Source organism: Phodopus roborovskii, unplaced genomic scaffold (genome assembly GCF_943737965.1).
Source record: "Phodopus roborovskii unplaced genomic scaffold, PHOROB, whole genome shotgun sequence".
Lineage (NCBI taxonomy): Eukaryota > Metazoa > Chordata > Mammalia > Rodentia > Cricetidae > Phodopus > Phodopus roborovskii.
The window spans coordinates 8,312,275-8,328,627 of NW_026126546.1; the positions used below are offsets into that span (position 1 = coordinate 8,312,275).

General features: G+C 41.3%; 1 protein-coding gene across 4 annotated transcripts in view; it reads right to left on the reverse strand.

The window, feature by feature from the left end:
* Positions 1-16,353, reverse strand: part of Fam193a (family with sequence similarity 193 member A) — a 114,987-nt gene that overhangs the window by 46,887 nt on the left and 51,747 nt on the right. For all 4 annotated transcript variants that reach the window (XM_051200406.1, XM_051200405.1, XM_051200408.1 and 1 more), the window contains 5 exons: positions 15,824-15,991; positions 12,487-12,721; positions 8,464-8,588; positions 3,361-3,508; positions 157-234 (listed from right to left, as the gene is read on the reverse strand). In XM_051200406.1, coding sequence (XP_051056363.1) covers positions 157-234; positions 3,361-3,508; positions 8,464-8,588; positions 12,487-12,721; positions 15,824-15,991 — 754 coding nt within the window. The remainder of the gene's footprint in view (positions 1-156; positions 235-3,360; positions 3,509-8,463; positions 8,589-12,486; positions 12,722-15,823; positions 15,992-16,353) is intronic.

Sequence of the window (16,353 nt, forward strand, 5' to 3'; positions counted from 1 at the left end):
AAGAAATAGGTAAATGCAGTCAGTTTATTTGAAGTAAAATCACTGTGTATAATGACTTTAATTCTGGCAGGAGCTATCAATGGTCTTCATTGGTATCTTGTAACACAGAGCATGCTTAGAGAGAAAAGTGCCACTTTTCTCTCCTGTCAACCTTACCTGTTCTTCAATTAATTTTCTTTGCTTAAAAATCTCCCAGTCTTCTGTTAACATGCGCTGTTTGGTTTTCATTGTCATCTAGAAAGGAGATATAAAAGTACAATCAAAAAACTTAGTAACAACTACATAGAACATTCTCAAGGAAAAGCCTTTTAAATATTTTTTTTAAATGTATATACAAGAAAGATTACCCAGAGAATGAGTCACCAGCTATTGCATTTCAGCCTCTTACTTGACAGTCATAATACTATCACAAGTACTTTTCTCCCACGAGAAACAGAACCCCCCCACCTGGGAGAGCAGGGTACATTTCCTGTGCAGAGGGAAGCAAGTGCTTGTTCTCCTGCACTTGACAGGCCACAAGCCTGGTTGGGGACGCTTGGAGCTGGTCTGCTCCACCCATATACATGACCTTCCTAGTACTGAGAACACTATTCCTATTATTATTCTTTGTCTATGCACAATACCAATAATAATAACAATTTAAAAAATTTTAATATGAAGTATAAAACAATCAGAAGAAAATCTGAAAAAGATTAATAACCAAAGAAACCTCAAACATCTGCCTACCTACTAAGGCACATTTTCCATTCCAAGAACTAAGACATGTACAGGCCAGCTTGTACACCTCTCCTGAATCCCCAAGAGCAGAGATCAGCAGCAGCTTCTCAGTCAATGCTGAGACTACCAGCAGTACTGTGGGGCCCAAAGCAGATACTAGCTGCTGTTGTACGGGCATTTTTTTTGCCAGCTGTCCCCACAGCAAGTTTACAATACTCTTCACACAAAGTTCAAGGTGCTTGCTGCATGGGTTTAGCTCACTGTTGTAGCAAAAACCCAGATTAGTATAGGTGGTAACCCTTTACAGGAGACAGGAGTCATCCTAGGTGGGCTTACCAGAGCAGCTGCAATGTAACTTTCCCGTGATATTATAGTGTATGCTGAGATGCCTCTGATTTTAGAGCCCTTTTGTGGTTTGTAACCTTAACTGACTTCAATGTTTCTTTCCTGGGGACAGAAGTAAGCTCTAAATGCAGCGGCACTTTGTGTCTCTCCAGCTCCTTATCCCCTTCCATGTATCATTCACCATGATGACAAGAGTTAGGCAAGTGCAGACTGGTTTTGGTGCTTCAGTTTGGTTCTTTTTCATTCTTTCTTTTATACTAATTTATTATTTTATGTGTATGAGTATTTTGCCTGCAGGTACCGCTGTATGCCACATGCATGCCTGGTACCCACAGAGGCCACAAGAGTGTGTTGGCTAGCCTAGAACTAGAGTAACAGATGCCTGCAAGGTATTGTGTAGGTACTGGGAATCAAATCTGGGTCTTCTGAAAAAACAGCCAGTGCTGTTAACTGCTGAGCCATCTCTCCAGCCACCTATAATCTGGCTTTTGACTGTCCACATAAGGTTCACATGCTGAAGGCTTGTTCAATAGCACACAGTAACTTTGGAAGGTGAAGGAATCTTTGAGGAGTTATCTCCTGGTAGAAGCTAGGTCACTGGAGCATAACCTTGAAGTGCACATTAGGACCCCAGAGCCCTCCTCGACATCATGACCTCCAGCCATGTGCCACTTCAAAAACACAGCAAAAGTCAAGAGATCTTCCTCTTCAGCTGGTGATTCAAGCCAGGTGTGGTGGCACAGAGCTGTTAACCAGTATTCAGGAGGCAGAGGCAAGATGATCATGATTCTAAGGCTAGCATGGACTATGGAGTGAGACCTGTTACAAACACATGATAAACTTGTATTCTCTCACAGCGATGGGAAACTGAGAGTGTCTTTTTGCTTCACTGTTTCAGAGTAGTGATGACCCAAACCCTTACTGTTTCTCCCCAATTTTGATAACCTCAAAAAACAGTCATGCTCTGATACCATGGATATTCTCTACAGAGTTCTCATTGTCCACAGTGCACTGCAGTCTGCTTTTACAAAATTACATATTGAAAAGAAACTTTTATTTTGTATAAAATAGAAAAGCTCATGTAAAACTAAGTATTCTTTTTTTGTCATTCTCTCCTTGTCATTATGAAAAGCTGACCCTTGAGTTAACTGTCAGGGTCTTCCTAGGATTCTAGGAGGCAGATTCTCAGGGAGAAGTTAGCCCCCGCTCTGGCCCTTCCAGAACAGCAAGGCTCAGAAAGCAGACTGCTATGCATACAGGGCTGAGAGGAAGGAGAGTTGTTGGTCCCTTTTCTGAGGTTGCCTCTGTCCAACTGGGCTGCCAGCTACCCATACTGTGCCTGTCAGCCTGGCCATTCTCACATTCCTCCCTCCCCCAATCCATAGGCAGACTCTGCAGCTAACCTGCTATGGTCTGTCCCCCAAACTATAATCTATTGCTCAGGTCAAGAACAGCCTTGTAAATCTGTCTATAAGAACAAACAAAAAGGTAATTTAGGGCCACACCCACTCTAAAGAAAGAAGAGAGCAGTAACTGCTTTCCCCACAGGGTCAGCAGTCTAAAATAGCAGGGAGGGCACTGTGCAGACAATAGACTACGCAGAGGCCAAGGACACATCACAGCAGAATCAAAGGTCTCTCAGGCCTCTAGCACCATGACAAGCTCAGCAGCAGTGAACTCCATAGAGGAACAAAAATGGAACTAGTCCATTGATAACATGAGGGTCAAAGTTAGTCAACAGAGAGTTTTATAAAATTCTCAAGAAACCCTCTTTCCAACCACAGAGAGGAGGAAGGGCTCAGCCAGTATTTAAATGGAATTCATGTATCTCAACCCAAAATAGCTATTCACATCTGTTTACAAACTGTCTTGCACACACACTAGGCTGCCATTTCTTTTTTACTCCTCATACCAGCACCTTTAAAACCTAAAGCCTCTTTTGTTTGGCTTCACCGGAAGCTCTAGAAAAGGCAGGGGCCAGGATGAATGGCAGAAGTATCTTAACAGTATGCGTGGTGCCTCCTCTGAGATGTATATCCCCTTCAGGCCCATGTCCAGCAGGTACATTTGCCCTACAACCCTCTGCCCTTATGTCTGTTCTCTATTGGACAGTTCTAGATAAAGAATGGGCTCTCAACAGCACCATGATTGATAAATGGCTGCTGGACCTGAAAGGTCTGGTAACATCCCAAGGTCTTCCATTAGGACACAGTAGGTACAACCCTGCTGAGGACCTAATTGCTGCTGCCACACAATGACAGCCTCAGAGTGTAGGCCATGCCCTGGGTCAACATTTACCTGCTCATCCACATAGGCATCGATCCTCTTCTGACACTCCAGCCACTCTTCAGCAACTTTGCGCAACTCTTCCTCAGAGCGCTGGTACCTCTGCAGCAAGGTGCTGTATGTGTCTTCATTACAAGTGTCATGAGTGGTGGTTCCTAGCCTAGGAGGGAGAAGGCCTATCACAAAGGAAGAGTCCAGAAGCTCCAGGCAGACACAGAATCTTGCCACTATTGTCTAACTTTATTACCTCCTTTCACAAAGCATACTACACAGCAAGGATGCTACCTGGGCTTAAAAGATATATACAGAAATACTCTGAACAGAACCACATATAAAGGAGATGCTTAAAGAAATAACAACACCTGGTCAAAGAAACAAGAATTCTAAATACACTAAGTCTATAGCATATGGAGCTACATATACATTTCTTATTAACATACACTGACCCAGAGAAAACATGTTTAATGACAAATATAAAACATACAAATGTTATACAATTATACACATGCATTTATTTTGAAGTGGGAAACACACTCATGTCAAGGAAAGTTATGACCGAAACACGTTCAATAAAAATTTGTTATGCAAGTGCCTACCATTTCACGATTTTATCTGTAATAACCTAGTAGGATTTTTTTTGTATGAATTTATTTTATTTTATGTGCACTGGTGTTTTGCCTGCATGTATGACCATGTGAGGGTTTCAAGTACCCTGGAACTAGAGTTACAGACAGTTGTGAGCCATGGTGTGGGTGCTGGGAATTGAACCTGGGCCCCATGGAAGAGCAATCAGCACTCATAAGAACTGAGCCATTTCTCCTGCCACTCCCCATAGTGGTTAAATAATAAAAATAACAAAGTTGTTTTTAATTTAAAAAAAAAAAATTGTTCACAGATAGAAATGGACAGAAATTGGTGCCAAACTTTTTTCCTTTCACTTTCTTTGACAGGGTAGGTCACATATGTCAACACTGTAAAAAGAGGGAATTCACAAAAAATCCACTGGTGGCAAAGCCACCTGCACAAGTGTCCACCTAGGCTCTGCACCAATGCCTGACATCACCCTAGGTTTCGAGAACAGTTCAATGTTGTAGCCCTCAAAGAGGTTTTCTCCTGATTTCTACTGCTGCCAGTCTTGTCCTTCATTGAACTGACTCTAATCTTCATTATAAAACTCAATTACCAAGCCAGGCAGTGGTGGTACACGCCTTTAATCCCAGCACTCAAGAGGCAGAGAAAGGTGAGGTAGATTTCTGAGCCAACCTGGTTTACAGAGTTCCAGGACAGCCTGGGCTACAACTGAGAAACCCTGTCTCCAAAAAAAAAAAAAAACAAACAAAACCAACCAACCAACCAAACAAACAAAACCAACAAAGAAATTCCAATTCCCATGTATGATGATTTGAAAGAGAACTGTCCCCATAATCTGGGGCATCTGACTACTTGGTCTCTGGTGGGTGGTGCTGTTTAGGGAGGGTTAGGCAGTGCTGCTTTACTGAAGGAAGTACATCACTAGGGACCAAACAGCTTTGAGATTAAAAGCCTCATTCCACTTTCAATTTTCTTTCTGCTTTGTAATCATGGTTGAGATGGAAACTCTCAGATTCCTGTTTCTGCTGCCATGCTTTCCTACCACAGTGGACTTTTATGTCTCTGGAACTCTAAGCCCAAATAAACCCTTCCTTCTGTAAATTGCTTTAGTTATCACAGCAATAGAAAGAAAAGTAACTAAGATACCATAAACTTGCACCCTGCCTTTCTTTCCAAGTATTCTTCTTCTATTTCTACCTATTCCAAGTTACAAATACAGACTATCAGAATCAAGATGAGTGGAACTGATAGGGACCCAGCAGATTGCATAGGTGATGGAATGAGGTGACCAGAGCATTCCCATAGCACCTCTATAGGACGAACAGCCTGATTCTTTAATTAGTACATTACCAGGAAAATGGGGCAAGACAGAAAGTGAACTCAGAGAAAAGGCTCTCAAAAGACAAGGAGAAAAGAGAACTTCTATTTGAAGAAATGAAAACATTTTGTAAATACACAGCTAAGTGTAAATATAACTAAGTTATTTAATCATAACTAAAAATGGTAAAACACTTATCAGAAAATTTAAAGTCAAATGACACTGAATTGTAACTTTAAGTGGATGAATTGTATAATATGCAAATAAATTGTATAGTATGTAAATCCTAATAAAGTGCCCAATAAAGCAAGTAGCTTTCTTGTGCTCTGTTTATGACTGTTACGATTTGAATCTGAAATATCTCCCAAAGGTTCCCGTGTTGAAGATTTAGTTCCCAGAGCAGCAGTGTTCAGAGGCAGGGCTTTTATGGATGTCTGGATCATGTGGGCTCTGGCCTTATGGCCTTACCAATGGACTAGTCTACACATGGGTTCAGGGTTTACTAGGCTACACACCAGAACAGGTGGAAACTTGATGTACTTTATTACTGAATCCTTGTCTCTGCTTGGCACAACCTGCTTACCACAAGGTGAGCAGCTTCGCTCTGCCAAGTGCTTCTGTGATGGACTGAATCTTCTGAAATGGCTAGCCAAAACAAACCTTTCCTTCTCAAAAGTTGATCCCTGCAGCATTCTGTCACTCTGTCAGTATTGGAAAGCTAAGAAAGAAACTGAGTTTCTATGAATAAGGATGGCCCTAAGGCAGACAGTTTACTTATTTTGTGTGTGCAAGGTCATTTGCCGGCTGCATGAGGCAGGCAGAGCAGGCCTGCTGTCTTGGGTCTGTCACGTCTGCCTTTTATGGCTTGAGATAAAATCCCTCACTAAACCCGGAGTTCAACAATTCAGTTACAATGATTGGTCAGCAAACTCAGGACTCACTTGTATTCTACCCAATAACAAAGTTATAGGTACACATGGCTACATCTAACTGTTATGTAGGTGCTAGGATTTCAAACTCAGGTCCTCATGTTTGCACAAAACCTCTTTATCCATTGAAAACCTCCCACCCCAGCTGCTGTATTTCTGTGACAGGTATTACCATAAAAACCCTGGCTGTCCTGAAACTTCCTAATTCCTTATGCAGATTAGACTGGCCTCTAAAATAATTTATGTTAGCAAGAATACAAAAGACACTATAAATAAACCTAAGTGCTGGCCATAGGCTGTCATCTCATAATCTATTAAGCTACATGTGTGTTTGCATAGTTTACACAAGTTAGCAATTTTTTTGTTCATTCCCTTTTGGGGCAGGTTCATCTACATAGTCCTGGCTGTCCTTGGATTCACAAAGATCTAGCTGCTTCTGCCTTCTAAGTACTGAGACTAAAGGTATGTGCCATCATGCCTGGCCCACCCCATATTTTTTTTTTTTTTTTTTTTTTTTTTTTGCAAGTTAAATAGGCCTATAGAACTATGTATTCCATAGTTTCTGTGGGGAAAATGAGTTATTAAATTTATACTTGTACACTATAAATTCAAGTATAAACTATTCTTGGGGTTGACAAATGAGTTTGTGGTGGGACACAAAAGGATAGCATTTTCTGCAACAACTAGAACTCCTTAAGAGGCCATGCTGTTTTCCCTCTTTCCTTTACCTCATTTCTTCTTAGGTCTTGAGGGTAATAGGAAGAAACGAAAATATTCTGAACATGGGCCAAGAAAAGAAATGGTTTCTGTCAGCCTATGGAAATCAACAGGATGACAAATGCATCAAATACAATATTCACCAGGAAAAGAAATAATGGGCAGGTAGTGAGACTTACTCTAGCCCCAAGGGAGGCATGGGTGAATTCAGTGAACCTCACAACTTGGGCAAATGCACATTCATGTTAAGCTTGGCTTCCTTTCCTTTTACCAGGGTTGCACTCAGATATTCCCATTATAGAATACCCTCTTATAGTATATACCCTCTAAGAGTATACTGGATGCTTCTGACTTTTAAATTTGTGTGTGTGTGTGTGTAAGCATGTATGCACACACATCCATGAGCCATAGCTTGCATGTGGAAATCAGAGGACAAACATGTAGGTGTCTTCTCTCCTTTTACCATGTGGGTCCTGGAGATCAAACTCAGGTAATTAGGCTTGGTGGCAAGTACCTTTACCTGCTGAAACATCTTGACAGCCTTGAATCAAATGCTTTGCAATAGTGGACATGGAAAGAATGGCTGGGAAGCAAATTGAGGCTGAGTAAACTAGTAAATCTGCAAAAAGCATACCAGTTCTACATAGCACCCTACCCTACACAACTACTTCTAAGGTGGCTCTTTCTCTTAAAATGAGGTTGACTGAAGCAAATAAAGGTGGCTACTATTAGTGTGTGTCTACACTGTGGGACTGTGCTTCTATTTTAACAGGTAAGAAAATCAAGAAAAGAAGATACTAAGGTAGCTCCTTAGCTCTGATGGCTGATGAAGGAGAGGCTGGCTGCAGGACAAACACTTATCCATACTGCATATCTCCATTTAGCATAGTTCACCCCAACAAATGTCTACTAGAGAGTTCTACACTTGTGCACTTATCTTGTTGACGGCAGAGAATCACTCACCAGCTCTCTTGGTGAAAGGTGACACAGGCAGTCTACAAACCTAGATGTTAGCACATCTAAGCCTAGGGGAGTCAAAGGGACTCTGAACTCCATGTTCTTCCTACTCTTCTATCCATCCTCCTTAACCACAATGCAAGAAGCCTACCAGCATCCATGACTAAACCAAGGCCTGTCAAGGTAAAGCACTGTTTGCTGGAGCCTTTATTTATTTATGAGGCACTTAAAAGTTTAATTGGTGGCTGAAGACATGGCTCAGCAGTAAAGAGCACTGGCTGCTCTTGTAGAGGACCTGAGTCTGAGTCCCATCACAAACATGGCGGCTGACAACTGCCTCAAACTCCATTTCCAGGGGATCCAATTGCCTCTTCTGGCCTCCTTAGGCTCTGTAGCATGTAAAGCACAGACATGCATACAGGCAAAATACTCATACACATAAAATACAAATTACAAATAAACAAAAGTTTAATTTTATTATAATCTTAGGTTTAGAGCTTTCTGTCTATCTCTTTGCCCTGTGAACTTCCATATGTAGTGGTTTACAAGCATGAACACACACATAAAATCACAGAAGAGACAATCCAAGTCAAGACCAAATACCTGATCTGAGACACCAGTGCTGGCAAGTTGCTCTGGAGAAGTGGCTCTGAGAAGACCAGATTTTCAAACAGGTGTTTGTTATGCAGTTCCCATGTGACCTGGAACTTTTTCAAATGTTCATTTTCCTAGTTAAAAAAAAAAAAAAAGAAAAAGAAAAAAAGAGATAAAAGAAGATGTAGTGAGTGTATGAAATTATGAACCTTCTTAGAAGGATGTCCCGACGTCCTGCCACCTTCTGCACAGGCCTAGAACATCTTGTTTCTGAAGAGTCACTGTACTTGGTGTGTCAAAACACACCAAATCAGATCTCTTATTTAAACAATATGGTTTGCCACCTTGCTGCATTCTACGTAACTGCTACCCACCCCCACCCTAGACGTGGGTGGTCTCCGAGATTAAAGGGGGATGGGAGAGGGGACTAAGGGGGGAACAGACTGACAACAAAAACCTATGACTGTTGAGATGGCTCAGCTAATTATGATGCTTAGTATTAACCAGATGACCTAAGTTCGATCTCTGGAACCTACATGGTGAGAATCAGTGCCTATAAGTTGTCCTCTTGACTTCCATAGGTACGCACACACAAATACAGAAAACATTTAAAAAAAAAATACTTTTCTTGCCTGACTTTGTGAAAACTCAATCTGACAGATGCAAATAAATTCTTCACTGGGAACACTCAGGCAAGAAAAGGCTTTATTTCCTAGGAAACATGAGCAAACTCATCAAGTGCGAATGACATGCTGGGAACTCATAGCAGTGCCACCACAGTCCAACAATGCTTTCTGACTCCTCTGGACTGGATTACTCTCAGATGTTTTAGCCTTCATATGTCTTCTCAGTCTAGTTTTTCCTAGAAATGTCCGTCGTGAGAGGCTCCTCACTAAAACTTCCATGCTGCTCTGATGTGCCCCACTTCGTGTCCTTTTGAGACACAACTACAAGAGCTCAAGGCTCCACCACTTCTTTTTAATTATCAATTCTCTTTCTAATCTGTTTTTCTATTAAGCTTTATGTCTCCTTTATTTTTGTTTTTGCGCTACCAAAGATTTAACTCTCGAAGCCTTGAACATGCTGGGCAAGCCCATTATACTGAACTACAGCTCCAGACCTTTTTTGTTTCACTATGTACCTCTGATAGTCTTTAACTTAAGATCCCCCTGCCTCTGCATCCTAAGTGCTTGGTTAAAGGTGGTGTATGCACATATGTGTGAAGGAGCAAGAGATTATATATACATATATATATATATATATATATATGTATGTTCTTGAGTTTATTAGGGGTGTGTGTATATGTGATTTTGTTTTTCTGAGTTTATTTTCTGCCAAACCTAGATGACCCTTTGTGATATTAATCCTTGATTCATGAATTGAAATGTATTTTACTTCTTTAGACACAGAAAACACAGTTACTTTACTTTATACTCTCTGAAAATTCACTATCTTCAGGTTGTAGCTGTTTTATCTCCTTGCTGTCAGCTGTATTGTCTTCAACCTTTATTTTGTAATTTAAAAACAAACAAACGGGGGCTGAAGAGATGGCTCCACAGTAAAGAGCACCGGCTGCTCTTCCAGAGGACCTGAGTTTGATTCTCAGCACCCATATGGCAGCTCAATCTATAGCTCCCATCACCGGGGATCCAGTGCCCTCTCCCTATGTGGGACCAGACAGGAAGGTAGTGCACAGAGATACATGAGGCAGAACACCCATACACTTAAAAATAAATTAAGAAACTGTAAGCTTCTCATTTGAGAGGAGATGTTACCTATACACAGTGTGAACCACTGAAGAGTAACTTCCAGGCTCTTTGATGTATCACAAAAATCCAGCATCATGATAAGCACAGCTCCTGCTCTCCATCCCAGAATCAGGAGAAATCCCTGGGGCCGATGCTGGCTTGAGCACAGGTATTCTCAGGATTCAAGTTTTAACTTGGTCTTCCTCCCTTTTTATGCCTTCTCAGAAATATTCTAAAAGATTTTTATCTTCTTTTATATGACTTTCTAAACTTAACTGTTTTCCCTGGAATACTACAGAGTATGTAATCTATGCCATATATTAACAAAAGTAAAATTCTTACATGTAAAATATGTGATCACACATCTGCATTTTATTCTTTCAAGTGTTAACTAGGTCCAGCAACAAGAAAATATTCATTATAAGCTAATAATTATTTCACTTTTGGGCATATTCCCAAAGAACTCCATATACCCCACCATTGCACTCCTATGTTTATTCTCTACAGTAAAGAATTATTATCAACATAATTGTCCACAAACAGATGAATGGACAATGAAATGTGACATGTATGTATGTATGCATGCATGCATCTGTAACTGTATAATATTTAGCTCTGAAGAAAAAGACAATTAACAATCTGTAGGAAAAAGGATGAGTTCAGAAGAGCTGTATGTTCTCTTTCATACACAGAATCTAGCCAATAATATATGTATATATGTAAGCAAATATACATGTGGGTACAGTAAACCATGAAGAAAAGAACAAGAAAAGCTGCTAGGAGATGAGAAAGTACTGAATGTAAGTAATGAACAGGAGTGAAAGAGGTGTTTTTTTTTTTTTTGTTTTTTGTTTTTTTTGTTTTTTTTTTTATTTTAATTGTCAAGAGATTTTTTTTGGTGTAAGTTTTGGTGTAAGTACATAAAAATATATTTAATAGTAAAAGGGTAACATTAAATATGCAGCTAAACAACTTCTACTGTGAATGAAGTATACTGAAATGTATAGATTTTAGAAATGGCTAATTTTGTTGGCTCTAATTTATATTTGTGAAAGGCTAGTGATGGAACCCAAGGCCTTGTACAGACTAGGCCATGATTCCACCACTGAGCTCAATTTAAACTGTTAACTTTGTAAGATGGAGTCGTCTGAGGAGGGCTGGACATCAACAACACTTTCTGGAGAGTATGCGTTTTTAAAAAAACAAAAACAAACAAACAAACAAAAACCCCCACAGCACTTAACCTAGGCTGGTACTCTTCAGGGAGATGGACAGGTACATGGTTCTCTACAGCAGCTAAGTCTAGAATAGGCAGAAAGAATCCCAAGAGGGGAGGAGGAGGGCTGAAAGGCACAAGAAGGTACATAGGACAAGTACAACTACCAGGGCCCTCACATGCAGCTTTTCTTAGTCACCTCACCTCACATAAACGTGTCTCACACGCCTCTTCTTGGAAGTAGTTACCCAGTACAGTGGTAGACTGCAGCAGGGAAACTAGATAGTCTGGGGCTGTTGCAGTGTCTTGCCTAGTATAGTATTATGTGAACTTTTCAGGAGAGCCCCATTAACATCAGAACCAGACAAATGATTACAGTCTTTTTCCCCCCAAACATAGTCACCACTAAGAAAGCACTAAATCCCACACACTGAAGTGTCACTTAATAAGCAGGGAGCTTTGTGGTTGTCCCTGGGGATCCTGGTGAGCTTCCAACTGCAATAACTATACTTCCATGCAATGCCTTTCTGAATGGGGTGATCAGAGAGTCACTTGTGTGCCCTGCTAGAACTGTGAGAACCATGTAAGGAAGGGGCAAGGCTGCTTCAGTAAACCCCACCCCTTTCCTGCACTGCTGCTTGGTGCACACGTGAAGAAATACAAGCCCAGAGGCCCTTGGATGTGCCTTTCATCAAGTGCAGCACCAGTCACTGGCAGTACATCAACACCAACCCAAGACACCAAAGATGTCTTGGACTTTCTATCAATGCACCGCTATTTTCACCTCCATATCCTAATTCCTTACATCCTAGTGCTTGGGTCCTCCCAAACAGATTTCCATGCTGTGGTTCCTAGGCATTAATTCTCTCAACGCTTCTACCTGCCAGAAGAATCTACTGAACTATGATCTATCAATCCTGTGTATCTTGTGTGGAAAGGAGTCTGTGACTGTGCCAGGAGGATTTAACAGTACAATCAGTCCCCCAGCGGCATATAGCTCTCCTATCACGTGTGTTTGTTCTTCAGTTCACCTCAGCAGCAAGGAAAGAAGTGGGTATGGTCTCTCACCAGAGTGCCAAGAAAGGTACTGATGGATCGTGCAGCCTGGCAGAGGGCGCCATATTCCTCCAAGAGTAGAGAGACAAAGTGGTGTGCCTGTGGTGGGCCCTGCAAGCCAGATGGCGCCTTGGCTTTGGCTGCAGCAGATAGCTGCCGGAGCAGGCGGACCTTCATTTCTAGCACATACTCCCGGGCTTGCTGCTCCAATCGCTGGTAGAGCTGATAGGGGTCCCGCTCACAAAGCCTATAGAGACAAAGAAAGAGTCACTACTCAGCCATGGCTGTCCACACATGTCAGAGAACAGGTAGTTTTTATGCAAGTGGGTGTCTTTTATAAAACAACTTTCCTGTGACAATCAGTGGGAGTGTGAGTAACTCACAGAGAAACTGACATTCCCCTAAATGCTTCTTCTGACCACACTGCTTATGCAACCTGTGTAGGGACTCTGCTCTACGTTCATTGTCCATAAGAGCAGATCTAAGCCCATCTAGTCTGAGGAAGGTATTACAATCCACAACAAGAGGTAAAAAGCCTCCCCTTCTACTGTGCCTGAGAGCTAGCCCCAGATGCTAACACAGTTAGTGGGACTTAAAAGTGACAAGCTCTAATCCCAGCAGAGGTGATATGTGGTTGGAGGGCTGGGGCTAAGTTTACCTTTCTTCATTCTAGGAACTCAGTATACCATACAAATGAGCCCATGATATTTTTACAGTCAGAACAAGTTTTAAATACAGGTCATCCATCCTATTTTTAAATTAGCAACAAAGCAATGAAATGCATCCTTGTAACTAACCACAATGGTAATGAATTTGTCCAAACTTATAGGTGATTGTTTTTATAGTTTTAAGAAAAGGTAGTCTTTCTTCCTCAGCCTCCTAATGCTGAACTATAGGTTTATCCAACAAGGCGATCCCGTTTTTAAAACCCACTCTATATATAATATTTGGCATTACTATGGTTAAAGTTGCCACTTCTTTTAAAGGTACATTTCTGAGGCGCCTCTAAATCAGTTGTTCTCAACCTGTGGGTCACAATCCCTTTGGGTTATCAAATGACCCTTTTATAGGGGTCACCTAAGACCATTGGAAAACACAGTTATGAAACAGCAACAGAAATAATTTTACGGTTGGGGTCACCACAATGAGGAACTATATTAAAGAATTGCAGCATTAGGAAGGTTGAGAACCACTGTTCATGATGGAAGCCTAGGACCACTTGAAACAGTAACTAAAACCTCTACTGAAACATGCTTAGACAGCCTTGAACTTGCTATAAATGTATAATCCTGCCTTAGTTTCTCTGTGCTGGGATTGCAGGTATATTTTACTAAGACTAGCAACAATTTTAAGAAGAATGTGTTCCTTATGTTTAAGGACAATGACATAAGATTCAAATGAGCAAGGAGCAACTGAACTCACAAGGATACTAGAGGGCTAAGGAGAAGGCTCAGTGAGTAAGATCACTTGCTTTGCAAGCATAAGGGTACAAGGAACTGAGTTCAAGGCCTCAGTACCCTTGTAAAAGGCCAGGCATTCCTGAGCATGTCTGTCACCTCAGCATTGGGAGGTAGAGACAATTGGTTTCTGAAAGCTGACTGGCACAAAGCCTAGCTTAAAAAGGGTGGATAACCAAAATGCGATGGCAAATCAGCACAGCCAAAATAGTGGGCTCTTCCAGTTCAGTGAAAAGTCCTGTCTCAAGGCAACAAGGAGGAGAGCAGCAGAGGAAGACACCCCACCCTACCTGAACATGTACACATCTACACACTCATGTGCATATACAAAACACATACAATCTCTTAAAAAAGAAAGCCTGTGGACACCTCCTTATACTTTATCAGTGCAGTGAAATTAGAAGCATCTTGATTCTTTGTTCATTTTTGTATTTTATAAATTTAAAGAAAAGGAGTGATACTTCTGAATACAGATTTTATTTGACTTTATAAATTTTTTTAAAAACGAGTATGTGAGTTTTGATTGCATATTTATCTAAGTGTCACATGTGTGCCTGGTGCCCAAGGAAAAGGGTGTTGGATTCCTGGACCTAGAGTTATAGACAGCTCTGAGCCACTCACTATGTGAGTACTGGGAACCAAACCCAAGTCCTCTCCAATGCTTCTAATAACTGAGCAATTTCTCCAGCCCATGCAAACAAATTTCTTATGAAATCTATAAGTAGTTCATCCACTCAATCATTCACACATGTGTTCACAGATGCTGCTCCACCTGAATGAATGCTGTGCTGATGCTCTTCTAAAACATCATAGATATAACATGAAGGGTCTTGGAGATCATGGGTTTCATGTGCCATTAACAAGGAAACCTCTCCTTTAAAAGGCACTTACCATCTGAAACTGTCTCATATAATAATACTAAGTAGAAGACAGGCCAAATCCTGAACACAATGCTTTGCCAATCAACATCCCTGCTTCTTTGATATAATCTACTGCATGGCAACTGTGACTTTGTAAGATGCCAAAAGTATACAATCAAAATGTGAAAACAAAACAAAATGATAACCAAAATCCATGAAATATCAGGCTCAGATTTGTTGCCTTTATGTGGAACATTTCAAAAATCAGGGAAAAAATGAGAGTTTCTCAGCTGGACAAAGCAGCCTTACAGACTAAAGCCAGGATTTCTGAATCTTCTTTGAATCCCCCATGACAGCGCCCCTTACCAGCAGGAAGTAGTTTGGAAAGAACAACGCCCAAATTCCCAAATATTGTCTATAAATGTTTGTTTTCATTTAAATGGGCTTTGTTATATAAAATAAATTAAAAAAAAAATAAATGAGAGTTTCTCGAGAAGATTAACTGAGGAGAGGGGGGGGGAAATCAGGAAAAAAAAAATATAGCACACTTAAGTTGTTAAGAAAAAAACAGAAATAGTGCCCACTTTCTGTCAGTCACTGGGCATAAGGAGCCTGTTACAGAACAGATACTGGGCTGGAGCCATTCCCTGTGAGAGCAGCTCCTGTGCACCGCATGGGATAGGTGCCTTCAGAAGCTGCCAATCTCACAGTGCTTCAGTGAATAGGAACACCCTACTCTTGCCTTTCTCCCAGAGATACAAATGCAAGAGCGCTCAAAAAAGTATCCAGCATCATCTGGTGCAGCCAGGACTCTGCCATCTTGACTGTGTTTCTGTTAATACCTGACAGAAACATCACAACTTAGAAACAAGAGAACCTGCAACTTTTTACCAGTTGTCTGCTGAAGACCTGAGCTGTACCAAGAGCTCAAAAAGCCTGGCTGAGCTTTACTCAGGACAAGCACTGAGGATCCATGGGCAGCAGGGAGGGCAGTGACTGAATGGCGCCGTAACATTAAAAGGCAAACTGTACCTATCCACAAGCTCCTTTACTCCCTCTTTGTCGGGAACCAGAGACTGGTCCTGGTCTTCTGCCAGTGGGGTCCCCGCCTGGCGGTATATGCATCGGACCATGTAGCGTACTTCTGACCAATAGTTCTGAAGCTGCTGCGGTTCCCGATCTGTCTCTGCTGAGATATCTCTGTGACAACACAGGAACCAGCAGAGTTAGGAAAGGCAGATTACCTAACTTCCCTTAAATCCCCAACTCCCATATTTAGACCCCATATTGTACACAGAGTCCACTTGATTCTGTCAATCCTTGTCCCAGGACAGCGGTACAACCAACCCTTTTCTATCATGTACCGGCCTTTTCTTCCTTCAACTCCTAGCAGCTTCCATCACAAGTCCCTCCTCCATACACATTTATATATGCTCACCTTAGGCTCATTTTAATTTTTTAATTTTCTTTTTCTTAAGGTAGTCTTGTTATGTAACCCTGACTGCACTGGAACTTATTGGTAGATCCCTGTCTCTCAAGTACTAGAATTATGGCATGAAATA